Source organism: Tiliqua scincoides, chromosome 2 (assembly GCF_035046505.1).
Source record: "Tiliqua scincoides isolate rTilSci1 chromosome 2, rTilSci1.hap2, whole genome shotgun sequence".
Taxonomy (NCBI): domain Eukaryota; kingdom Metazoa; phylum Chordata; class Lepidosauria; order Squamata; family Scincidae; genus Tiliqua; species Tiliqua scincoides.
In genome coordinates this window covers 247,026,441-247,052,231 of record NC_089822.1, presented here as the reverse complement: position 1 = coordinate 247,052,231, position 25,791 = coordinate 247,026,441, and the positions used below count along the sequence as shown (strand labels likewise).

The following is a 25,791-nucleotide window of genomic DNA, read 5'->3' as shown; positions in this document are numbered from 1 at the left end:
TTGGGAGGTAGGTTAGACAGTGACTGGCCTAATGTCACCCAGTAATATGTGTGCTTAAGATATTTGAATCTCAAGCCGCAAAGTCCAGTACTCTATATACGCTACACAACAGTAGCTCTCACACTTCTTAAAGCATAGGAGACCTGCCAGGAAAAAAAGTTGGTAGTCTCGCTATCCCAGAGCACTGTGGAAGGGCATACTCCAATGTGCCTACCCCCTCTCATGAATTGTGCTTTCTTGTCACACCCCTGTTTTGTTTTCAAGAAGTGAGGCTAGCAGTCCAATCCTGTCTCGGACTGGGCTGGTGCACACAGAGCAGAACACAGTTCTGCAGTTGTAAAATGGCTACCGATGGACCACAGAGCACTCCGTTGGGGGCCTTTTTTGGAGCGTGGCAGTACTCCCTAACCATTGCTGGACCTCCCAGCACCTGCCAGAGCAGGTAAGGCAATAGCGGAAGCAGGATGGGGTGAAACAGGGCAGGAGGGGAATCTGCGGGAGGGGGTGATGACATGCACTGGATCCTATCCCCTCTTTTCAAGCCTTCTCACCCCCTTTATCTCCTCACTTGCACTGGCAAAATCACTGCAGCAGGTCCAAGGAGACCCATTGCGGAGCAGGAGGCTTACAGAGGGGTAGAAGAATTTCCCCTCTGAAGCCTCCAGATCTGCCAGCCCCCCTCCCACTGGATACAGTGCACCTGTTTTTGGTGCGGCCGCATGAGCGGGAGGGGGAGGATAGGAAAGACTTTGATTTCTGGCTTTGTGCGGGCTGCCTCCATTCCCAGCTTCGTCCCCATATAGGGCAGGGAGATTCTGCCAATCCAGTGTCAAAGGAGAAGGTAAAGTCCAGCTCCAGGAGCAGCTCGGCTCTTTGCCTGATGAAGATCCAGGGGGAAGACACTGACCATTTCCCACCCTCCCCCCTCCGTGAAAAGGAAGCATCCCATCAAAGCTGAAGGGAGGCTGGGCAGAGAGAGTTGCTCAGAATGGGAGAGGACCAGCTATTCTCAGGGCTTTTATGAGAAAGTCTGGTGCAAGACACAACAAGTGCATTCCTGCCTGGCTGCTGCCAGGCTCCCAGGGAACGGGCTGAGGCTGGGCAGGGCCAGCTCCTTTGTCCCCTTGGGTCCCGATTTCAGATGGAGGCAGCGCTGTGCTCTAATCTTCATGGCACCAGCTAGGAGCTCCCTTGGCTGCTAGGCCATGACCTCTTGTCCCAGCCAGAGGACGGGTGAGCCGAGGCGCTGACCTTGTGAAGTATGTCATTATCAAGAGGCAATGAGCTTCTGCTGGAACAATAACAGATTAGAGCGGGGAGTGAGAGATGGCCCCAATCCTCTTGCCCACTTCGTGTGCAGGTCCCTCTCAGCAGCATCCTCATTCCTGAGAGCTGTGTAGGTGAACCTGCCTGTTGCTTTCCCAGCATGCCACGGGCCACAGAATGGTCACATTTTTGGTGGCTAAGAGTGCCTAGCTCTAGACTGCGAGAGCTTTTATCCAGAAGACGAACTTCCTAAGCCCAGCCAGGCTTGACTAGGAGTGAACCGAGACCTTGCCTTTCAGTCTCCTGAGGGAGAATCCTCCACCCTTTCCCCCTTCCCCATGAGCCACTCTGGGCCTGTGCCTGCCGTGGAGCAGGCTCTGTGTGCTGCGGAGCAGAAAGAATAGCCTGTGACATTCCCGTAGCTTAGAGACCGTTAGTCCCTTTCAGAGTCCCAGCTCCATTTGAATAAAAATCGGTCTCCAGCCCCGCTTGCCCACACTGGGAGGGGGGCTGGGAAGAGCCGGGTTATTTTTACCCATTGCCAGTTAAGTTCGCACGGCCGGAGTTCTCACGCTGCCTGGACAACGGGGACCTGAGACACTTCAACAGGGCAAGAAGGGACTTCCTTGTTGCAGGGTGGACGACAGGCCATATCTTCTTCCCCACTAAATCTCCATACCCCAATTTAAAGCAGCAAATGAAGCAGCACCCAAGAGGGACAGAGTAGTTCCAGCACTGAGGTGAGTCTGAAGCTCAGCTTGCAGAGAAGGAGTTGAGAATAGCTTAAGAAGTGCCTTTGGGGAAGGGTGGCTCTGACCCTTGGAACAATTTTTTTTTTCCTCCTGATCAAGTCTGTCCATGACGGGCAGAATGAAATTTCAGCTATAAAAGAAGCTGGTGATGGATTTGCATTTATCTTACAAAACATATGTGATGGGGCTTCAGAACCACTTGCTATGTGGAACAAGATGCTCTGGTGTAGTCGGCTTGCCAAGCCTTTGTTTTTAGGAGCCTTTGTGGGTATTTGGGGAGATGACTGTGAAACTCTAGAATGAGTGACGACTTGTGGTTTCCGTGTCACTCTCAAAAGTCTCCCATAAGTTCTCACAAGTCGGCCTTCCTCTTCATTTCTCCCCTCACATGCAAGCCCTCCCCTTTTCATCCAACCACTCTAACCCTGTGAGTTACGTTTGGGTGCAAGATCATGACTGGTACAAAGTCCCCCATTGCTGAGAGGCTTCTTTGCTGAGAGGGCATTTGAACCCATGTCTCCCCACTCCTAGTCAGACCCTCTAGATCAGTGGTCTTTAACCTTTTTCATGCCATGTCCCCAAAAAAGAAATAGAGACTGGAGATCCATTGCTGATCCTGCCCCCTCCCAGGACCTGTTATTCCCAACCCCTGCCTGTCCAGTTTCCTCCTCCCTCTTGTGTCTCCACAACAACCTTGTGAGGTAGCAACCTGAGAAGGGCTGGCCTTAGGATCTGCAGGACAAGACAGCGAGAAGAGGTTATGCAGGATTGTTCCAAGAATTCCGTTTTGCTAAGGCAGTACAATTATTGGATTGAATACAACCAATATCTTGCACAGGCTTTTGAAATGTTGCCACGACCTTCCCCACCCCCCAAAAGGCTCTGGGACCACATTGGGGTCCCACCCTACAGATTGAAAAACACTGCTGTAGATGCAACACTGCATGACTTGACTAGTGCTGAACTTACTTATTGACTACTAAGTGAACAACAACAAACAGCCAGGTTGGCAATTTCTCTGCCTAGATTGGGCAAGTGTTGGCAACAGTTCCATGCAACTCTTGAAATTCATGATTTCCATGGGATCCCCTCCTGCCTCTGGACACTGTCCTAAATATCCTTTCTGCCCATTCTGCATTTGAATGCTGCCAGTGGTGATCAGGCCTTTTCCCATCACAGACTAAGCCTCAACCTTTCAGATCTTCTTCCCATTCATATGTGAGTCCCCACTTCACAGTGTTTCCAGGTCAGAGGGGATACTTTCATTGAGCTATTTCCCTCTTTCTTTTTCCTCCCTAGGCTGAAATTCCTCACATTGTCAATGGCACTACTGCTCCATTTGCTTCTTTGGGGTAAGTGTCTGACAACCTAACTTTCCTCACTGGGACTGGGGCCAAAATGTGAAGATGTGTCCACTGCATGTATGTCTCTTTACATACCTGGTTTGTCTGTCTGCCCTTGGGTGGGTTCTTTTTGTTGTCCCTACTTTTGATTGGGAATTGCATAAGCTCACGAGATTTCTTATAGGGACAAAGCTCCTATACTCAATATTTGTCTAGAATTTTGGCAACTGTAATTTCTCTTTCCATTGGCTGAACTATGGCAAGAGAGGTCGAAGTGCTGAAGTCAACCATTCTACTTATCTGTCCGCTACTGAAACCCTCGTCTGTTTAGCAGTTTGAAAACTGGTGGCATGATCCTACGCATCAGAATTAAATCCCACTGAGATGAATGGGAGTCACATACAATCAACATTAGATTTTGAATCTATATGCCACTTTCTCACACAAGTTTGCATTCAAAGCTGCTCACAACACATAGGACTGCAGCTGTGGTTTAGAAGTCTATCCACTTCTGATGTATTCCAACACTCTGTTTCCCTATAAGACTGGGGGGAGGACAACATTCTTGGTGTAATCCTGCTGTATTGTTTCTAGACCCCTTAAATCACTCTGAGCAGGGCCAGCCCCTCCTGACTCAGGCAGGGCATTGGAGGTGAATGCCCATTGACCTCAGTCTGCCCACTCATCTCCACTCTTCTTCCTCCTCTCATTCTTGGTTACTTGCATTGGAAAAGGAAGGGGGTAGATGCAACTGTTACCCTGATCTCGGAAGCTAAGCAGGGTCAGGCCTGGTTAGTACTTGGATGGGAGACTGCCTGGGAATACCGGGTGCTGTAGGCTTATACCATAGTCTTTAGAGACTGAAGGTTGCCAACCAACCAGCAGAAGAGGAATTGTGGAGGAGAGGAGGTTTGGGAAGGAAGGTATCTTTGAAGTGCCAGTGGTGAGAGAAATGAACCCTTTTCCTCTTCTGGAGGTTTGAAAAAATTACGTTGCTTAATCTTGTGGTCTTACCAGCAATTTGGAAAAGATCATCCTGGAATGAATAGAGTTTATGCACCTGTCACAGATGGAAATTATGCCTGTGTGCAATGCACACAAATTACAAACATACTCAGGGTCAGTTCACATGTGCATGTAGATGAATGGCTGCCCACCTTTTTTTTTTTTTTTAACACGTTGCGCCATGTGTGGAGTGAATAGTTCATCCAAATCATTCATCATGATCACAAATAGTGATTTTCCCATCACTGCTCACAAAACACAGCAGTGTGCCATTTATGCTCGTGATGAATGATTTGAGCAATCATTTTGCCCCAGGAGCAGCGCAATCTGAGCAGAGAAAAATGCCTGCCCATTTACAGGTCAGTTCAGTGTGCCCCACTCTTCCAATGCATGTGCTTATACCTGCCCTTTTGGGCCGGCGGGAGCCCTCTCCAAAGTTTCCTTCTTTGGGATGACACAGTGAACTCTGCTGATTCTGCTCTGGATACGGTTTTGCTCATGTGGCATATAGGACAAAGTGATGATTTGCTGGCTGACTGACATGAACACTCTGAAGAATCTCTGCCAGCCTGCAGACACATGAAAAGAAAGCCTGCGTGCTGTGGCATGCCGTGACACGTGCTGTGCACAGGTCATGCCCGGGAGGCTTGTTACAAATGAGACGCAGCAGGGACTGGTAGGAACCAGATGTGGCTGAACCTGCATCAGCTCTGCAACAAAGGAGGCTTTCTGACCCCCTGCAGTTCATACCCACCTACAGACACCTGTGCCCTGAAGTGTTCTCAGAAGCCAGCCTGCTCCCATGTGCTGATGGGATCACTCTGACTAGTCCCTGGCAAATTCCTCAAAATAATGGTGCTTGGATTCTAGCCTACCCAAAAGTCCTATCTGGCATCCCAGCTGTGAGATGTTCAACTGTGGTTGAAGTATTGGGGGGGGGGGGCTCTCTGTGCATGCTCAGAGGCTCATCTTTTAAATTACTTCATATGTTGCAGGGCAGAGTCTGGTGAGCTTTGGCTTAAATTAAATGCTGTTACTGATAGCTGATAGTTCCCCTGGGGGCTGGGGATAAGAATAGGCCCTCAGTTTGGCTGTACTTGTCGTAAGAGGTGACTAAACAGCCACCGGGTAGATGGGACTCGTCAGCCTGGGAAGGCAGCTCATCTGAGAGAAGGAAAACTCTGATCCCAAACCTCCACTGCCTTGTGGCTACATCCACTTATGGAAAAGGCTTCAGGAGTCAACCTCGAGGCAAAATCCGGAGCCGGAGTCCCTGAGGCAGTTCACGGCTGAACACAGTCACGTTCTGGCAACTCCTGCAACGTCGCTGGAACCAACCGTATTGGCTTCTGCCTTTCCATTGGACCATTTCAGCGACGTGGAGAGGGGGGATTTGCTGCATGGGTAACAGCCTATCCTCCATACCTACTTTACCCAGGCTTCGCGCACTGGAGAGGACACTCTGTTCCAGAACCACTATTCAGAGCGTGACACCATAGTCTTCCGAGACTGAAGGATGCCAACAACAACTGATAGCTGAACAAATTCCTGTGTAGAAATTGCCCTGTTGATAATTTTGAATATCCCGTCTTACCTCACAATGGACTGGTTAATGATAAAAGGGCTGAGGTGTCCCCCTGCTCTGCTGTTCAGCATGAAAAGTTATCAGTGCCAAGGTTTAGCCTCAGAAAAAGTGATGAAGTAGTAGAAGGAGACTGCTTGAACACATACAGAGTGCCTTTCCCTCAAGAAAGTATCACCGGTTTAATATCCTTAATATCTACCTAGTTACGTGAAAAGTTATCAAGTTTCCATGTATCTGAGAGCAAGGGAAAGACCTTCAACAGCAAGAGGTGTGGCTTCCGGCCATCTTGATTCAACGTCACCTCTTTTTAAACATTTATTTCATTATCCATTTACTTAGAAAACTTCTAGGCCACTTTTATTGCATGACAATTTGCACATTTTTTTAAACAGAAGACAATAAAAATAATTAACATTCCAGAATAAAAATAATGGCAGATTTTAAAGAGCATTTAAATAGACTATACACCATGGGCCCAGGAGGGGCCGATCTGGACTGCACCAGTCATGCCTTTAACTGGATAACCACTTTTTTGTGGTTAATAATTGGCTAGAATGTGGGTGGGAGCCTGGACACTAAGAAGTGAAAGGGTTGTTTTAGGAGCCTCTAAGAAAACCAGCTTTGGGGGGGGGGGGGAAGCCTGCGGGCCTGAACTGAATGTGGAGGGGTGTGCTTGGCAAGGCAACTGCGCAGCGCAGCGCCCTCTGCTGGGATGTGCATGTTGACGTGGAAAGGGACAAGAGACTCCTCAGCGCTCCTGTGGCTCCTGCATTAGAAAATCCCCACCCGGAAGTCCTTCAATGCAGTGTCTGAACATTCATTCATCTGACTTTATCACAAACGTGGTGGCATTATTTGCTCCTTCAAATGCTGCAGGGAGTGGCTGATCAGTGGTTGCTCTCTCCAACCTGCTAGGCTGGAACAAGGAACTGCAGCCTGCTTCCACTTTCTGCTTAGTTAACCCCCCTTGCCAAAACCCTGATGCGATCAGTGCCAGGATCCTGGCACATCCAGGTCCTCTTCTGATCCAAAGGCTGACAGGGTCACAGGCCGGTCAACACCATGCTCTCCCAGTACTAACAAGCACCCTTTGTGCTCTGGTATTAAAAGCTTCAGCATGTGACAGGCGCTTTCTGCTGACTCTGGGGAGCAGAAGGTGCAGCAGGAGGAGGAGGGGTTCTTATTTCTCCAACCTCAAGTGCTCCTTCATGTTATTGAATAGGAAATGCAGGCTGGCACCACCAGACAACAACTTGTGGCACCATTCCTGAGATTCAGTTGAAACCAGACCACTGGTGTACCCTGATACAAATACATTTATATGCACATGTTTCTGAGAGTACTGTGTATGGTTATTCACAAGTACCTTATTTACCTTCTCTTGTTCCTGAGGACATTGAACATATAGAACTGCCGTATACTGAATCAAACCAGTGGTCCATTTATCTTAGTCTCAACAGTGTTTACTGACAGACTCACTCTTGCGGATTTCAGGCAGGGATCTTTCTCAGCCCTATCCACAGGTGCTGGGATTCAAACCTGGGACCTTCTGAATGCAAAATAGGTGCTCTAGCTGCCAGCTATGGCCCCTCCACTCTGCTATACTGTTGAGTAAGTGTGAATCATCTTGGGGATAAAATGAGAGCTGGATAGGAGACTGAACTAGGAACCAGGAAGTATGTGCTTCAAATGACATCTTTGCCGTAAACTCTCAAGGTGAACTTAGGCAAGCGTCAGCACCATCTCATGTGGGGGCAACAGGGCCCTTACAGGCCTGCTATCAAGTTAACTGAGACTGTTACCCTGCACATGCCTGATCTTGTCTGTTCTCAGAAGCTAAGCAGGGTCAGGCCTGGTTAATACTTGGATGGGAGACCACCTGGGAATACCGGGTGCTGTAGGCTTATACCATAGTCTTTCGAGACTGAAGGTTGCCAACCATTTCTGGGAAGTGCTTTGAACACTCTCAAACAATGCCTAAACATGAAGACTCATTGTATTTATGTGATCAGAAAATGGTTGGCAACCTTCAGTCTCGAAAGACTATGGTATAAACCTACAGCACCTGGTATTCCCAGGCGGTCTCCCATCCAAGTACTAACCAGGCCTGACCCTGCTTAACTTCTGAGATCAGACAAGATCAGGCATGTGAGTTGCTGCCAAGCCTGAAGCGTTTGTATGCCTCAGCATCCTTCCAAAATAGTGCACAGGATAAGATGTCTCTCACGTTTTCCTTGTAACTCATTTTGCATTACATCCCTTCCATGCTAAAACACATTTGCACTTATGTTACTGTTGACTGAACCCAGAATCAATGTTAATAATTTCATTGCCTAACATTTCCCCCTATAGTCTAACGATAACCCGTAAGCAATATGGATATAGTGATTTAGCATTTCACATTTCATGGTCTTTTCTCAAAAACACCCAGGTTGTTCTCAGGTGGCTTTAAGACCTTGTCCTTCTTGCTAGGAGATGCCAGTTCAGAGGTGATGATAAACATCATCAGTTGTGCTGCTTGCACCTATTTTTATGCTTTAAATTTTTATTTTCCTTTAATCATTATTCTTACTGATGGGTTTAACCCTGTTTCTATTAATATATTTAGAGCCATTTCTGGATGGAAACACAACCATTTGTTAACATTTAAATGTAAACAGACAACTTGCTTGCTTATGTATAATCCTGTCCAGAGTCATTTTTTTGACATTTCAATTGTTGCTTTACTAAAGATTCTTCCCCGCGCACTCCCAAATTCTCTTATAGTTACATATTTATTTAATTAAGAAACGTTTGTTCTGTCTTTGCCCTTGTGACCAAGACTGCTGCACAATCTAACAGCCCAATCCTATCTAAATTCCCACATGGTGCTGCTGCTGTATCCTGAGGGGGATTTTTGGCTGCTGAAGGTCTCCTCAGATTAAGGGGACATTTGTCCCCTTGCCCTAGCAGAGCCCCAGCAGCCACAATAGGTCAACCTGGGCGTGTGCCAGTGATATAGCTGGTGCAAGTCTGTGTTGATCTGTGCAGGCAGATCAGACCCAGGAAGGGGGTTTGGAAATGGTGTGCATCAGCGCCACCAATCCCGCCTCCTGCTGGGCCAGATCTGCCTGCTCTCCCCCATCACTGCCCTGTTCTGCCCTCCCCCACCCCTTCCAACCCGTTCTCCCCCCTCACCTGCACTGGGCTTACCTACTGCATCTGGTGTCCTGACAACCACCCGCACTGGTAGGAAGGCTCTGGCCTACCTGCTGGTGCACATGAGCCGTGCACTGTCACAAAGCACTTTATAGCATTTTTGTGACAGTGTGCTTCAGCGGAATCTGTGTTCTGTTGCCATCGGCGATCAGTAGGATTAGACCATTAATTAATTATCTTTAGGTATGAACTGCTTTTTGATTTTTTTTTTGTTTAAAAATGATTGATATATATTCCCCTGCTTATATATATATATATATATATATATATATATATATATATATATATATATATATATATATAAAACCCCTGCTAATTGGGTAAGAGGCTCTTTTTCAAGTGGGTGCGCCTCTCTTTTTTAGCAGGGGGAGAGTAACTGGCCCACCTCACCCCAGCACTGTCTGTTCTGGTGGCTGTCTGCTGGTATTCCTTTGCATATTTTTAGATTGTGAGCCCTTTTGGGACAGGGAGCCATTTAGTTATTTGATTTTTCTCTGTAAACCGCTTTGTGAACTTTTAGTTGAAAAGTGGTATATAAATACTGTTAATAATAATAATAATATTCCTAATAATAGCAATAAATTTAGGAAGCAGCATCTGAGCTGGATTGTCCTTCTTCATACCTCTACATAAAATTACCTGTGTAATTATTGCACCCGTTATTAGCTGCTAATGCCAGTATGGGCATGAAAGATCTCTTGTGGGCAGGGGTTGTAATGTTGATCTGAAAAGGAAGAATCCTACCTTTCACTATGCCCAGATACCTCCAAAGTCTTGAAATGATCTTTTGCACTGTTTCTTTTTTCTCTTACCAGTTCAGGTAGCTGATGCCCAGAGCCAAGAAGAGCCTGACCTGTTGTATCATGCCTGCTCAGAGGGGAGCTGCTACCCGGCCACAGGGAACTTGCTCATTGGAAGGGCCCAGAACCTGAGGGCTACTTCGACATGTGGCCGAGAGGGGCCTCAGGAGTACTGTATTGTCAGCCATCTGCAGGTAATGCAACTTGAGCTCTGATTCAGCACAAGGAGCAGATGATTAGCTAGTCGTTGGGTCAGTCCTGGTCCCTAAATGTGTTTTTACAACACAATGTGTTTAGACATGCAAATACCGTATGTCTCAAACGTTACAAAAAAGACCAACTGGTTCTATAACATGTAAAGTAGATCTAAGCAGGGGCATATCTAGGGTATGGCAAGTGAGGACATCTTCCCTAGGTGCCATTTGAAAGGGGGCACCAGGCACAGACTTATCCATATTCTACCGATAGTATGTTTCCTGCGGAAAAAATTCAAGGTGTTTCCATATACCTGAAACAGAGCTGTTGCAAATACTCAGTGCTAATAGGAAAGGATATTATTTTTACATTGCTGACCAGGGTGCTGATGAATATATCCTTATCTGAATCGTAGTCAGAAGCTGACCTCACCCAAGAAAATTTTTTAAAACCCATGGTTTTACTGAGCACACAAACTAACTTGGTGGAACAGGGCTGTCTTCTCACCCCTTGATATCTCCTGCTCTGTGTAGCCTGCTGTAAAATTCACCTGGTTAGATAGACAGGGCTGGCATCCCACCCCATGATCTCCCCTTCTCTGTTTGGACGGGATGTAATTTCAGTGCTTGCCATGGACACCATTTTCCCTGGATAAACCTGTGTCCCTAAGTGAAGCAAATTGGGGAGGTGGGGTGGTAGTGGTGGTACAAATTGGGTTTGGTGGTTGGTACTGGTGGGATGGGTAGGTGGGACAAACTGACCCACAGTATAGACAGCCCCATCTGAGCCCCAGATTGGCTCAGGAGCACCTAGTGTCAGGGTCTCTGTACAATTTGTCTGGCAGGGTGATGACAAGAGTGTGTGCCTTGAGTGACGTGTGCTTGTGGATTGTGCTTGGTTCCTCTGCTTGTGGATCACAATAACCTCTGCAGCAGGGTGCATTCTCAGTGGTCCTCTTGTTGATGCCTGATTCATGGTGGCTCTTTTGACAGGACTCTGAGAAGTGCTTCACCTGTGACTCGCGTTCACCATCCCTGCGTGAGAGCCACCTCATTGAGAACGTCATCTACTTGAGTGGCCAGGATGGTGAGCAGACATGGTGGCAGTCTGAGAATGGTAAGAGTCCATGAGAGGTTCAGAAGTCTAGTTCACTTGGGTCTGACTCAAGTCTCCAGACGAACCCTGTGCTGGCACTGCGAAACAAACATAAGCTTCCCAACCGTAAGGGGAAAGTCTCACTACCTCTGTCCTTCCCTTCTGTGCTGCATGACGGTCAGCCTTTTTAAAGGAGCTGAACAAGAGCCTCTATCTTGATGAGGTTCAGATGTGCCCAACTCAGTGCAGTGCACAACTCAAGGACTTGCCTCTCATGGTAAAGACATTTGCCCTTCATATCAGCTAGATCAGTGGTTCTCAAACGTTTTAGCATCTCAAGCTTTTAGCGCCACCTTTTAGAATGAGAGTCGGGGCCCACTGGAATTGATGTCATTAACCTGGAAGTGATGTCGTGGCCAGAAGTGACATCATCAAGCAGGAGAATTATTAACACCCCCAAACAATAAAATCAAATTAATTAAGTAGGGGCACAATCCTAACCAACTTTCCAGCACTGACATAGCTGTCCCAATGTGGCATGGACTGCATCCTGCAGTGGGGAGACAGTCAAGGGGGTCTCCTCAAGGCAAGGGCATGTTTGTTACCTTGCCTTGGGGCTACATTGTGGCTAGATCAGTGCTGGAAAATTGGTTAGGATTATGCGCAAAGTGTTGGCAACCCTCAGTCTCGAAAGACTATGGTATCGCACTCTTAAAGGTGATTCTGAAACAGCGTCTAGTGTGGCCGAAAAGGCCAATTCGGGAGTATAAGTTAAAAAAATATGTAAAATGAAGAACACTCCTAACCTTCCCAAGCAGTTGCTGATCTGTCTAAAAAAGCTTTCCCAAGCATCCCAAAGGCTGAAATCCTATCCACACTTACTCAGGAGTAAGCCCCATTGACTATCATTGTTCAAAGCATATATATAGTTGCCTGTTTAAAATATGGATCTACAACATTTCCCCAAAAGCAGTTCACATATCATGGTAGCATCATGATATAGTATAGTAAAATATAGTAAAAATATAGTAAAAATAAAATACACATTGAAATAAATGGGGACTCACCTGAAATTGACTTGCAACCCATCTAGTGGATCTAACCCACAGTTTGATGAACGCTGAGCTAGATCCATTTAAGTGCGTAAGTACACAGTTTGATTGGTACACTGACTACAGACCCCCACTCACTCCATTTTGTCCAGGTGTACCATCTTCCTCAGAGAACTGAACTCAGGAACAACCAGTTCTTCCTAGAGCAGATGCCAGCTAGGCAGGCTGCAGATTGGCTAGCCCTTGTAAACTCTTCTTGGCTTCTACTGTCTGGTTGGCCTGTGTGACAATCACATAGCAATTTTCCTGCACCCTGCCTGGAGTAGTATTTCACATATTAACAATAAATTCACAAAATAAATGTTTAACTTGATGAACAGACCAGGTACTGGAAAACAATTTTTTTTACTTGTTAAAGATTGGCCTAAAACATGGGTGGAGGGGAAAAATTAGCCCTGGATACAGAGCCCGGCACATGTGTCATTAGGGGGGAAAAAAGAGGGGGAAGCAGAGGTCACCCTGCAGTGGCAAATATATATATATTGCTGGCAGCGCAATCCAAACCTGCAGATCCGCTGATGCAATATTCCCTGCACCAGTGGAGGGTGTCACAAATGTGCCGTAAAGCATGTTTGTGCACCCAGAGAGTAAGCAGCTATTTAGCAGGTGCAGATCTAAGTAGCTTCATAGGGCAGGTTAGGGCATTACCAAAGGAGACCTCCAGCCTCCTCCTAAGCTGCTTGGATATGGAGTGGAGGCCATGCAGTCCTGCTGTGCCACAGCTGCTTAGGATTGGGCTGCCTGTCTTATAGGTACCTATGTCTGTTTGCACCCCAAGAGTACTTTCTGTAAATGCAAAGCACTCACAGCTTCTCATGTAGAACCAGACCATGAACACATGTGATCATTTTTCAGAACCTCGGTGATGGTATAATAGAGTTATTGTTGCCTTCATGTGCATGCATTCATTTTTTTCCCCGTCCACACTATAGTCTCTGCTTAAACAGGTTGTTCAGGTTTTTGAAGCCTCAGGGAATGGAGCTCAGAGACCAAAGCAGAACAGAAAAAATGATCATATTTCCCCACAGGCAACAACAGCTCCATCATACCTTTGTCAAGGCTTTGAAAATCTGTTGTCAGTACCTCCGGCTATATATGATCTCAATGCAGATAAGTGAGGAGGGAAGATGGCTGGGAAGGTGACAGCATCACTTATATCCAAGATACCTTTCTCTCCCAGATGATGAGGGTTATTTGAATGCATGAAGCTGCCTTCTGCAGATGAACTACAATACGGCTCAGGACAGTATTGTCTGTGCTGACTGGCAATGGCTCTCCAGGCCTTCAGAAGTTTGTTTTTTCCTTCTCAGGCCTAAGCAGAATTGCCAGGGATTTTGCCAGAGACCTCCTGTGTGCAGTACATGACCTCTGCCCCCAAGCTGTGATCCCTACTTCCAATGGGGGTAGTGGTGGAATCTAACATTGGCCTTTCTCTCTTCCTGCTTAGGTGTGGAACAGGTCAGCATCCGCCTGGACCTAGAAGCTGAATTCCACTTCACTCACCTCATAATGAAGTTTAAGGTACTGAGAACTATGAAGTGGCAAAGGTGTTGCAGTGGCTTCTAGATGCCTTCCCAGGACCTGGCAAGAGAATCACCGCCCCCAAAAGTCCCCAATAAGCAGTGTTGCCTCTAACCCCCAAGGCAATGAAAAGCCTGTAGGTCCAGCTTAGCAGTGGGGCTATGGTTCTTCCTACTCTGAGCATTGTGAAGCTTAGGGCCAAGCTTGCAGGCTGCACCAGACAGTGGTGTTCCCAGAAGGGGGCACGGCACTAAGTTTTGCAGGGCGCCTCTACGTGCTGTATAAGCTGCTCCTCCTCCTCAATGTCGGGGCCATTCCAGGTGGTGAGAGTAACACAGAGAGGAGATGCCTCCACATTTCTCTCACAGTCCAGAATGGCTCCAAAGGCAAGGGAGAGAGGAAGCTTACATGGCACGTTGGGGCACCCTGCAAACCGGAGTGCTGTGCCCCCCCCAGAAGCCACTGGCACTACTGGATGCTCGCCCTGAGCATCCAGTTTGTATAGTATCCAGTTTGTATCTCCACTGAGCGCAGTTTGTATAGTTTCCCCACACACATCTGCCCCAGTTTCATAAGGAGTGAAGGTGTTATCAGTCTCAGGAATGTTGTAAATTCCATTGGTAAGATGGTAATCAGATGGCTGAAACTCAGAGATTCAGATGGTTCTCCTATCTGCAGAAACTCAGAGCAGATGTGACGAAATAATCCTCCTTTGTCTTGTTGTTGGATCCATACATCTCAGTTTCTTTCCCAGAGTTGCCAGAAGCAAAGTTACGTTACATTTTTGGAATTCATAGGCAAATCAATGGCATTATACTTGTAAACTACTGTATAATGACTGTTCCCTGAGGTGGTATAGAGCAGAGTGGAATCTGAACATCTGCACTAAAGGATCCAAAAATCTGCAGTCAGAAAATCCAGTCTCTTATTCATTTTCAAACTATAGTTTTGAGGTTTTAAATATTTCTAGAAACTGTTCCCTTCTCTCATGTAGACATTCCGCCCAGCAGCCATGTTGATTGAACGTTCATCGGATTTTGGGCACAGCTGGAAAGTTTACCGCTACTTTGCCTTCAACTGCTCCAAGCTCTTCCCTGGCATCCCAACCCACATCCCAACACATGTCAACCAGGCCATGTGTGACCAGCGGTACTCGGAGATTGAGCCCTCCAGCCATGGTGAGGTCAGTGCTGCTCTTCTGAAATAGAATTATGGGGCAGGAAGGCCAGAGTGACTCTGAAAGGTATTTGCAGTTCCCTGTCCAACATGAGGAGGACAGGGCAGTGGGGCAGTGCTACTTAGTGGTGAAGCAAGCAGAAGTAAGCAGTCAAAACCCTTGTTCACCTTAGCAGACTCAAACACAATCCTCTATGTGTCTACTCAGAAGTGAGTTCATTGTGTCCAGTAGGGCATACTCTCAGGAAAGTACGTATACTAGCCTCAAATCCAGGCTTGCAGAAGTTGTGGGCATAACATATAAACTGCTGATGTGGAGGGAGAAGGATACTCTCTATCTCTTTCACTATGGTCTTCTTAACATGTCTATACAGGTGATTTTCAAAGTGCTGGATCCAGCTGTGAAAGTGGAGGACCCATATAGCCAGGAAATTCAAGGTATGCCTAAAAGGGGAAAGAGGCTCTCTTTAGGGATGAAGAATAGGAGAAGCTGTAGCTCAGTTGGTGAGCTTTTGTAAGCAAGTTCCATCCCCAGCATCCAGGAAGTCCTACACTTGAAGAGTGGGTCTACTGCCTATCAGTAGAGACTCCCAGAAAGGCTTTGTGGTAGAGCATGAACATGGGGCCTTGACCCACAGTTTGGGAAATTCATCTATCAATTCAAAGGTTGCAGGCCTAGTACAGGCGTGTGTTGCTTAATGATGGTCCACTTAACAATGGACCACATATATGAGGGAGGTCAACGCACAACAAAGAGGCTCTTAATGAGGCAGTCAGGTCTCCCATAGACTGCAGCAGAGTGTCTGTTTACACAACAAAGAGGCTCTTAATGCAGAGAAGAGGCAATCGGTCTTTAGTAGCCTGCACAGCAGAGTGTCTGGCAGGGAGTGTCTGTTTACACAACAAAGGCACTAGATTGAGCTGAATGTTCACTTAATGACCTAATCACATAACAACAGGGATTGGAGAACGTGTGCCCATCGTTAAGTGGCATACACCTGTATAAGAAGATGGAACTGAGGGGAGAATAGGGGAAATAGGAGGTGTAGGGCTGCAAGGTCTCTAAGAGCTAAAATGCTATACCAGTGGTCTCCAAATGGAGACTGCTTCATGCTGGCAAAGGTGTGCCTGGCGCTTACCGTTCTGCAGTGGAGTCTCCTGTATACACCGCCAATCTCTCCAAAGCTGTTCCCTGAAATGGCTCCTGGGGCAACAGAAGCAGCTGGCCAGAGTGGAGTTCGGGGGAGATCGGTGGTGCAAACACCTTACAGAACGGTGAGCGCTGTTTACGCTGGGGAAAGATTAGGCGGGGTGTGGTCCAGAGCCTGTAGAGCCCTGCGCCATACCAATAAATCTCTCCCACTCATGCCCAGACCTGTTACGTGTCACCAACCTGCGGGTGAACTTCACGAAGCTGCACACTCTGGGTGACAACCTGCTGGACTCACGACATCAGGTGCTGCAGAAGTACTACTACGCCGTGTATGAAATGGTGCTACGTGGGAGCTGTTTCTGCTACGGACATGCCTCCGAGTGTGCCCCCATGGCCGGGGTGGCAGGCAGAGTTGAGGGCATGGTAAGGCGAAGGAGATGCAGGGGCAGAGGCTCTGGGCACAGGGCTGTAGTCAGGAAGGCAGTGGGAGGACCTGGAGGTACAATGGGAGGTACTGTTAGGGATAATGATGGCTGTGATGGAGCTCCAGAAGCATATGAGACAGAATCTTCTCACTTGGGGTATGGGCTCCATGGAGTGCTGGGACCTTTCTCATAACATCATCACCAGACAGTGGAAGCTGCAAACTGGGTGGTTCTGCATTACGGGTGAGAAATGTGACCCGCACACATTCTGTCCCAGTTATGAGCAGAGAATCTAGACCAGCGGTTCTCAAATTTAAAGTCAAAGTGACGCCTTCAGAACCCGGAAGTGAGTGGGGATGATATCACTGCCATTCACTTCCAGGTTTGGAGGGCAGGCTCGGGCTTCAAAGTAGTATTAGGAGGGACAAGGTAGGTGGGATGGCTTTTCCCAGTGCACAGTTTTTGCATGTTGCATCTCTGCCTGCCTCTTTGAAACCTACTATTACTGTTTGGTGGCTTGTGCCATGGTCTCACTGCTAGGCAGCGAGGTCCTGCGAAGCCCCACTGAGTGCTTCGCAAGGCCTCCAGGTGTCACAACGCACACTTTGGGAACCACTGGTCTAGACTATTGCCTGCTGATTGGCACCCTGCTCTGATCTTGCTGGGCTGTGCCAGCGCTCTGAATACTTCCTTCACCAGTCTCCTCCACTCCAGATCCATGGCCGGTGTGTGTGTAAGCACCACACCAAGGGCCTGAACTGTGAGCTCTGCAAGGACTTCTACCAGGAGCTGCCATGGAGACCGGCTGAGGCCCACAATCCACATGCCTGCAAAGGTGAGACACAGTGGAGCCCTTCCTCTTTGTATGGAGCTGTAGGGAGGAGGTGTTGAATAAAGCTGCTGGAGCCAGTGGGATCCCTTGGGGGGGAGACCAGAATGTTTGGAGATTATGGGTTTGGGTTTGGCTTTGAGCAGATAGTAGATGCTCTAGTAGATAGAGGCTGCTAGTTTTGGAAAGGATAAAACCAGCTGGGTCAGCCACATAACTACTTAATGTTATCATTTAGATATTGGAGGAACACATCAAGGGTATGTGAGGAGGGGTGGTCTTGCCCCTCGTGTTTGCACTGGCCCCTGAACAACGCTGCCAAAGCTTTGCCACCCCTCCCATCGTTATGGCTCTTGCACCTTTCTCAGCTCTCTGCAACACTAGTGGTACCCTGGCTTTAACTCTTACTTTGCCTGTGTGTCTATGCAAAAGCCACTACAAATAGCATGTACGGTGCATGGAATAAGTGAGGCTTCCAGGGTGGCAGGTCAGATGGTGGGCTGGTCCACCACCCATGGCTTGGTTGGATCACTCTGCAAGAAGTGCAGTTGCTTGGATACAGATCAGGTCAGGAAGGCAACGTCATGAGAGGAGGATGGATGAGTGGAAAGGTAGGGAGGGCAGGACTGGTGCATATTGTGAAGTGCAGTGCCCGTTAATTGTGTATCTGGCTACTGCTCCACAGAGTGCAACTGCAATGAACACTCACACAGGTGCCACTTCGACATGGCCGTGTACCTGGCCACGGGCAACACCAGCGGCGGGGTCTGTGACGAGTGCCAGCACAACACCATGGGCCGCCATTGCCAGCTCTGCAAGCCATTCTACTACCGCAACCCATTGGCTGACATCCGTGCACGCACTGCTTGCATCCGTGAGTGTCAGCCTTATCTTATTGACCATCTATGAACCATTTAATTGGAACCTTGAAGTGATTAGACCACTCTGTGTCCAAAGTGACCAAATTTATTTGCATTAGTAAGCAATGGTGATTTGTCTGTAGTTAAGAATTAGCTGCCTTTCTGCTGTGTCTGGGCAACTGCTGTGTAACTGAGAAGCCTGCATGTTTTCACCAGCAAAAGTTGGTCCCATTTAAAAACCTCCTTACTTAATTTGCAAATATCTTCTAATCATTAGCATTTTAATGAGAAAGAGTGAATCCTAGCCTTGTCGGCCCTGACACATTCCCGCAGGCTCCTTTGTCCCCAACGTTTGTTAATTTTCTCCCAACACGAAAAACCCCAAGTTAGATAACTAAATACAAAGAAAACCATAAGTTCGCTATAAAAACTAGCACTTTATAGAACAGCGTCAAATTAATATGCATTTGATTGAGAGATGCAGTTACTCATTATTTATATTTTGTTTAAACAGGAACATATTTTGTTAAAACAGGCAGGACCCAACCAGCCACACAACATAGCATAGTGGTGTTTTGCTTTGTTTGTTTATTCTATAGATACTAATCTGAACTCAAAATAACTAAGCAGGCTGTGCCACTCTTGGTAAACCCTTTTCTGTAAAATCTTTTAACATAGGTCTGCATTTCTTTGTATTGTGTTGTCAGCTGATATTCTAGAGTAGCAAATTCTCTAGCAAGAATCCGGTTTTTGCCAGTTTTGTAAATACCCAGCTATTGTCAATGCAAATGCTTCTCCAACTTGTTTTGTATATACCTGAAGTGTTTCTTTTCCTTTCCCTTCTTCCTGATTAAGTCTGCAAATACTTCCCTATATTGGTACGTATCAAGGTAGTTCCAACAAAAGCTATAATTCTACCTATTTCCTACTCTCAGTCTCTTATCCTTTCAGAACAGCACAGTCAACCAGCATCTGGTGAACTGCCTTTGTTGTAACTGGCAAAGATTTACAGGAGGGGGATTCAAAAGCATCCTTGTTCTCTGGATTAAATCCAAAGGCTGTGGGGTTCTCGCTATAACTTCACCCCTTTGAGTCCTGTCTTGGTTGGTTTCTGATTCTATTCAGCTCCACCTAGCGGCCCAAGATGCTGACTGACTGGATTCCTAATGTGTCCTTCTCTCCAACCTCTTTTTTTCCCTGCAGCCTGTGACTGTGACCCAGTGGGCTCTTTGGATGGTGGGGTGTGTGACAGTCACACGGATGCAATGCTGGGCATGATTGCTGGGCAGTGCCGCTGCAAGGAGAACGTCAAAGGCGTCCGCTGCGACAGCTGCAAAGAGGCCTTTTACGGCCTGAGCCGCAATGACCCTCTGGGATGCCAGCGTTAGTATTGGTGATTGCCTGTGTTGGTATTATGCTTGCACCTGTCACACTTGCACTCATGAGTTGTGAACTTGGGTGAGGGCTTGGCTATGATGTTTGCCTAATTGAATCTTGGAATATCCACGAAAGTGATTCTAGTGCAGAATCTTAGGATAAGGACAGATGAAACATTTGTATAGGAATGGGACCAATTTAGAAATACCCTCACTAAGGCTACAATCCTATACACTTACCTCAGAGTAAGTTCCACTGTGGGACTCACTTCTGAACAAACTTATAAGTTCAGTACGAATATGTTTTTCTTCTTCTGGAATTGAATTCTGAAAAAAGATCAGTTCTAAGAATACTTATATACCACTTTTAACACAGTAGTTCACCAAGTACGTAGTAAAATAAATCAGTAAATGGTTCTCCGTCCCCAAAGGACTCACAATTTCAAAAAAAAAAAAAAAATACAGAAGAGACCAGCAACAGCCACTGAAAAAAAGAAACCATGCTGGGCTGAAGAGGGACAGTTAGGAAAATATCTTAGGCCTAGAGCAGTTTTAAAAATTCTTAAAAATTTTTAAAACTGTTTTAAAAATTCTGCCTTCCTTAAAAAAAAATAAGCCAAATGACAAATGTATGTAGAAAAATGGGTGTGTAACTCTCTGAGAAAGAAGAGATGGGCAGTCTCGAACTCATCTGATCTCAGAAGCTAAGCAGGGTCAGGCCTGGTTAGTACTTGGATGGGAGACCGCCTGGGAATACCGGGTGCTGTAGGCTTATACCATAGTCTTTCGAGACTGAAGGTTGCCAACCATTTTCTATCTGCAGAGTGGTGAGAGAGGGGAGACTGAAGACTAACTCAGCATTTGACTTGATAAACTGTACTGTAAATCAAAGTCAAGCTCATATTGTGGATGAAGAGTCCCTGTGATTTTGATTTAAATATTACATCTGTCCTCACCTTGAAAGGTGTGGCCATTTCAACATGTAGGAACCTATAAAGCCACTCCATAGTGAGTCAGACCATTGATGCTTCTCCCTCAGTACTGCCAATGCTGGCCAGTAGCGGCTTTCCAATGTTTTAGAAAGGTATCTTTCCCAACCCTACCTGGAGACACTGCGGTACCTTTTTCATTCAAAATGTGTTCTCTTCCATTGAGTGATGGCCTCATAATACAGAAGGGGATATATGGGATGTGTCCTGGGGGAAGGGAGCTGACTTTTCACAGGACACCATTATGTTGATTACACAGAGTCAGCCATATAGACTACCCTGGCCTCACGCTGCTTCTTGGACCATACTGCTTCTTCTGTGGACCGTGGGGAGGGGGGGGTCTTGGGATGGCAGTTTTTAGATTTTCTGCTCTATTTACCAAATTGTCTTGGATTTTCTCTGAATCCGGATGGCAATTCTGGTGGCTGGAAGGAGGGAATTTCTTTGCTCAGTATACTTTCCAGTTTTTTTTTCTGGCAGCTAGGCTACAATACACCAAAGTTGGACCCCATGGAATGTGCTGGTATGTGTTCTCAGCCTGCAGGTGTGACCCTCGAGGGATCATTGCAGGTAGCAGCCCTTGTGACCACATCAGTGGAGATTGCTACTGCAAGCGTTTTGTAACTGGGCGATACTGCAACCAATGTCTGGTGAGTGTGTGCTATACCACTTGAGAGAGAGAGAGAGAGAGAGAGAGAGAGAGAGAGAGAGAGAGAGAGACTACGTACTCTGGACTGATCTCAGATTTGTCTAATGGCCTTTCTTCTCTACAGCCTGAATATTGGGGGTTGAGCTATGACATGACTGGCTGTAGAAGTTGTGCTTGTGATTTTGGAGGTGCCTACAGCAACAGGTAGGAGCAAAATTCACCAGGGCTGAGGGGGAAGGAAAGGATGATGCTATGCCTCTTGGCTGTTGGGAGGAAAAATTCAGGAACAGGCTACTTCATTCTACAGACAGTGTTTCAGGACCCAGGGGTATACTGACCATGTTAATACTGGCCTATATAAATCCGTCCTAAAGAACTGCCACTACCTGGTTCATTCCACTCACCACAGATAATGCAGATCAGAAGTTCCATACTAGCCAGGACATAAGCACTTAATGAGAAGTGGTGGGGGTGGATAATCTACTCTTGGCCGCTCTTCAACCACCTTGATTGTGAAGTCATCGCTGCACATCTTGAGGATGCTCCTTTTTATTTCCCCTTTTCTGCTAAACCCACCCAAGCTGATGGAGATCAAAGATTACCCAGTCATGGCTCTGTTTTCCCATCATACTCCCCAGGTGTTCCATGGATGATGGGCAGTGCTCCTGTCGGCCCCATCTCATGGGGCGCCAGTGTGATGACGTGCAGCCTGGGTTTTTCTGTATGCCCTTGGACTACTACATGTATGAAGCAGAGCACGCCACAGGTCTTGCACCAACCCATCAGGGTCTGCCGGTGAGTGCACCAGGAGCAGAGGGGACACAGATTTTGGAAAGGGCAATATGACAACCTGGGCCCTATAGAGAAGGGACTGTCAGACCAATCCTATCTTCCTCCCCCCCGCCCCGCTGGTGCAGCCACATTGGAAAGGCAGGTGCTGTATCCAGCAAAAGGGCAGATCGGGAGGCTTTGGAAGAGAAAGGGGATTTAAATCCCCTAATCCCTCTGTAAGCCTCCCACTCTACATTGGATCTCCTTGGAACTGAACCCTGCACATGCCTGATCTTGTCTGATGTCGGAAGCTAAGCAGGGTCAGGCCTGGTTAGTACTTGGATGGGAGACCACCTGGGAACACTGGGTGCTGTAGGCTTATACCATAGTCTTTCGAGACTGAAGGTTGCCAATTAATCAAGTCTAAGGATAGGGGGCAGGAAGGCTACTGCTGGAGGGGATAAGATCCAGCATGTGCCATCACCCCTGGATCCACTCCCTCCTGCAGCCTCTCCACCCCATTCCCCCCCTCCCTGCTGTTTCACCCTCCCCCATCCCATTCCTCCCCCCCCCCAGTTTCACCCTCCCTCACCCCCTCCCACCTCCCCTGCTGGGTTACCTGCTTCTGATGGTGGCCAGTGATCCCATGATGCATGCAGGAAGGTTCCAGCCTTCCCACCAGCACTCCAGTACCATGATTTTCTGCACACTGCTGGAATGCACTTTACGGCTGCTTTGCAGCAGCCAGCGCTCACAAAACATGCATCCCACCTGTGGGGCAACCCAAGAAGATTGGTCTGCCTGTCTAGAAAGCCCTTGTGATTTGCATCAGGGATATTTGTCCAAAGGGAAAGGAGATGGTGCTGGTGTTTCTTATGGTGTTTGAGAATTTGTACGCAGGGGCTTAGGCTGCAATCCTACTCTCACTTACCTAGGAGTAAGCCCCTTTGACTATAATGGGGCTTACCTCTGAACAAACATGCATGGGATTGGGCTCTTAGTTTCCAAGAGGCCATAAGTTATAAAAACAATGCAGCTGCTTAGGACTTGAATGTTACTAGTCCAACCTATTGGCCTTAAGCAGGTTGGTTGGTTGGCAACCTTCAGTCTCGAAAGACTATGGTATAAGCCTACAGCACCTGGTATTCCCAGGCGGTCTCCCATCCAAGTACTAACCAGGCCTGATCCTGCTTAGCTTCTGACATCAGACAAGATTGGGCATGTGCAGGGTAACAGTTTGGACTTAAGTAGGCTCTTGCACATACTAACCTGCATATTCACATATTCAGCCCCTTCTTTAGATTTACACACACCATCCATTTATAATGTTTGATATGTAGAGACCATGAGCACAAAAACACCACATAGCAGAGACATATGTACACAAGGAGGAGCTTAGCAAGCCAATTTAAGATTGCTTAAACCCATTTTTGCGCTGCCCACCGGTGTACACATTTGGTCCCTGTTGCGTATATGCAACGTTGGGCAGAAATGGCTTAAGCAAGTAAACCAAACAGTATTTTATAGGGAATTTCAGTGCTTCCCTCTTTGCCCTTACAGTCATCTATTGCTACTCTTCTGCCATTGCCAACCTCAGTGCCTATCAAAGTCCTTAGGTTGTCAGACAATTCAAAGCACAGTGTTCAGTAACAAGGACCAACTGATCATGCAGTGAAGACATCATTTCCTCCTTTGTCATAGGGTGCCTTGCGTCCTGAAGTCCCTGTTGACTGCGTAGAATATTACAATGGAGTCCAGAATGGCCGCAAAGTGCGAATGCGACGCCAGCACAGCACAGTAAGACTCTTGCAGCAGCGAGCAGCACTCAGGCGACCCCGGCAACTTCAGCAAAAGGTGACTGACTGAGAGGGCAGGATGTAGTGTGGGAGGGTGGAAGCTGGAAAAGCACAGGGGAGGGGAGGCCATGGATGGAAAACCATTGACTGCAGTGCTCCTGAGCGTCACTGGCTACTGTGGCCATCCATGTTGTCATTTTGCGCCATAAAACTGAACTGTTTTTGGTGGTGGCGTAGCTGGAGGGGGGCGGCACAGCCAGTCCGTTTTGCTTCCCCCGCCGGGAATGGCTCCAAAGGGAGGGGCCGCTTGCCCGCTCCCTGCCAGACTGGCTGCTCCGCTCCCCCATCAGCTACGCCACCGGTTTTTGGGGGGTGGAGGGTGTCACTGAACTTTATTGTAACTGAACTATCTCTACAGGCTTTTATTAAGCCAGAAAACTTAAATGCATTGTGTTTGACTCTTGTTTTTAAGGCAGTCTTGGATTTGCACAGACGTGTCACTGTAGATAACATTCCGATGGCTTGCAGTTTGTCAGAAACACCCTGCAGTGGCTTGGCCAGGTTGGGTGGGGAGCCCAAAAGACTGACTGCTTTTTACTTCCAACTGATGCAGCCACCGAAAGTACCCTTCCTGCCTCTAGGGTTAGTGAAGGCATGGGAGTAGAGAGAGCTGGAAGGAGTTTGGAGCTCTGACTTTCCTGTTTTCCCCTACAGCCTGACGTGGAGGTCATACAGCGTGAGCACGCAGATCACATGATTACATGGACTGGCCCAGGTTTTGCCCGTGTACGGGATGGGGCTGGCTTATCCTTCCACATTGACAACATTCCCTACTCCATGGAGTATGACATCTTGTTGCGCTATGAGCCTGAGGTAGGTGGGAGTTGGAGGGGACGTGATGGGTATTCATTGTATGGGAAGGGCATAGCCGTATCCTCAGTATCTGTGTCAGGTAGTGAATGAGCCACGTTAGAGTTAGTTAGCGTTAGGAAGCATTAGCAATGGCAAAAATGGTTTCTTGGAGAATAAGAATATTATGGGTTTTGCTTTTATCTCTATGTATCACTTTAACCCAATGCTCAAAGTGTTCTGTATCAATTAATTATGGATAGCCCAATGCTATTTGGGGTTGAGCTGCCGACACAGTACTCCAATGTTGGCGATTTTTAGAGTTCTTTGGCAAGAAGTGGCAGTGCCCCCTCTGATGGTGGACCCATCTGCTCCAAGAAAAGGCAAAGGCAGGGAGATGGCAGGAACGGGAGGGCAGGGAGGCTGCAGGGGGTTGATCCGGAGGCAATGGCATGTGCTGAATCCTGTCCTCTCTTATTTGAGCCTCCCCGACCCCTTTCAGTCCTCTGACTTGCAACAGCTAAGAGATGATGGCACACGCTGGATCTACCTTTTTTGAGCCTCCCTGACCCCTTTCTTTCCTTGGACTTGTACCAGCTAAAGAGTTGATGCAGGTCTGAGGAGACCCACTGTGGATTAGGAGACTTACAGCAGAGGTAAGGGGATTTAAATCCCCTTTCCCTTCCAAAACATTCTGATTTCCCCCTCACTGGATTCAGAGTGCTAGTTTTTGGTGCGGCTGCACCAGCGGAGGATAGGATTGGCTGCTAGACTGCAATCCTATGCATAATTTCCTGGGAGTCAGCATCTTTGAACACAATGGGCCTAACTTCTGAGTAGACATGCCTAGGCTTGTGCCTTTAATTTTTGCAACAACTGTGTAAGGTAGGTTGGTAGTATTAGACCTACACTACAGGTGGAGGGGTTGAGACTAAGGGCACAAGCCTAACCAGGTCTACTCAGAAGTAAGTCCTATTTTGTTCAATGGGGCTTACTCTCAGGAAAGTGTGGCTAGCCTAATGCTGAATTCTATGCACAGTTACTTA

The 25,791-nt window shown here is 47.4% G+C and overlaps 1 protein-coding gene across 1 annotated transcript in view; it reads left to right on the top strand.

Annotated features, from left to right (window-relative positions):
* The first annotated feature begins 341 nt into the window (after positions 1 to 341).
* LOC136638973 (laminin subunit beta-1-like) overlaps positions 342 to 25,791 on the top strand; it is a 56,318-nt gene continuing 30,868 nt past the window's right edge. The window contains exons 1-16 of the mRNA XM_066612997.1: positions 342 to 442; positions 3,318 to 3,370; positions 9,965 to 10,143; positions 11,137 to 11,260; positions 13,799 to 13,872; positions 14,867 to 15,055; positions 15,423 to 15,486; positions 16,422 to 16,624; positions 17,341 to 17,461; positions 18,141 to 18,329; positions 19,519 to 19,698; positions 21,218 to 21,330; positions 21,454 to 21,533; positions 21,968 to 22,124; positions 23,802 to 23,954; positions 24,611 to 24,769. Coding sequence (XP_066469094.1) covers positions 342 to 442; positions 3,318 to 3,370; positions 9,965 to 10,143; positions 11,137 to 11,260; positions 13,799 to 13,872; positions 14,867 to 15,055; positions 15,423 to 15,486; positions 16,422 to 16,624; positions 17,341 to 17,461; positions 18,141 to 18,329; positions 19,519 to 19,698; positions 21,218 to 21,330; positions 21,454 to 21,533; positions 21,968 to 22,124; positions 23,802 to 23,954; positions 24,611 to 24,769 — 2,139 coding nt within the window. The remainder of the gene's footprint in view (positions 443 to 3,317; positions 3,371 to 9,964; positions 10,144 to 11,136; positions 11,261 to 13,798; positions 13,873 to 14,866; positions 15,056 to 15,422; positions 15,487 to 16,421; positions 16,625 to 17,340; positions 17,462 to 18,140; positions 18,330 to 19,518; positions 19,699 to 21,217; positions 21,331 to 21,453; positions 21,534 to 21,967; positions 22,125 to 23,801; positions 23,955 to 24,610; positions 24,770 to 25,791) is intronic.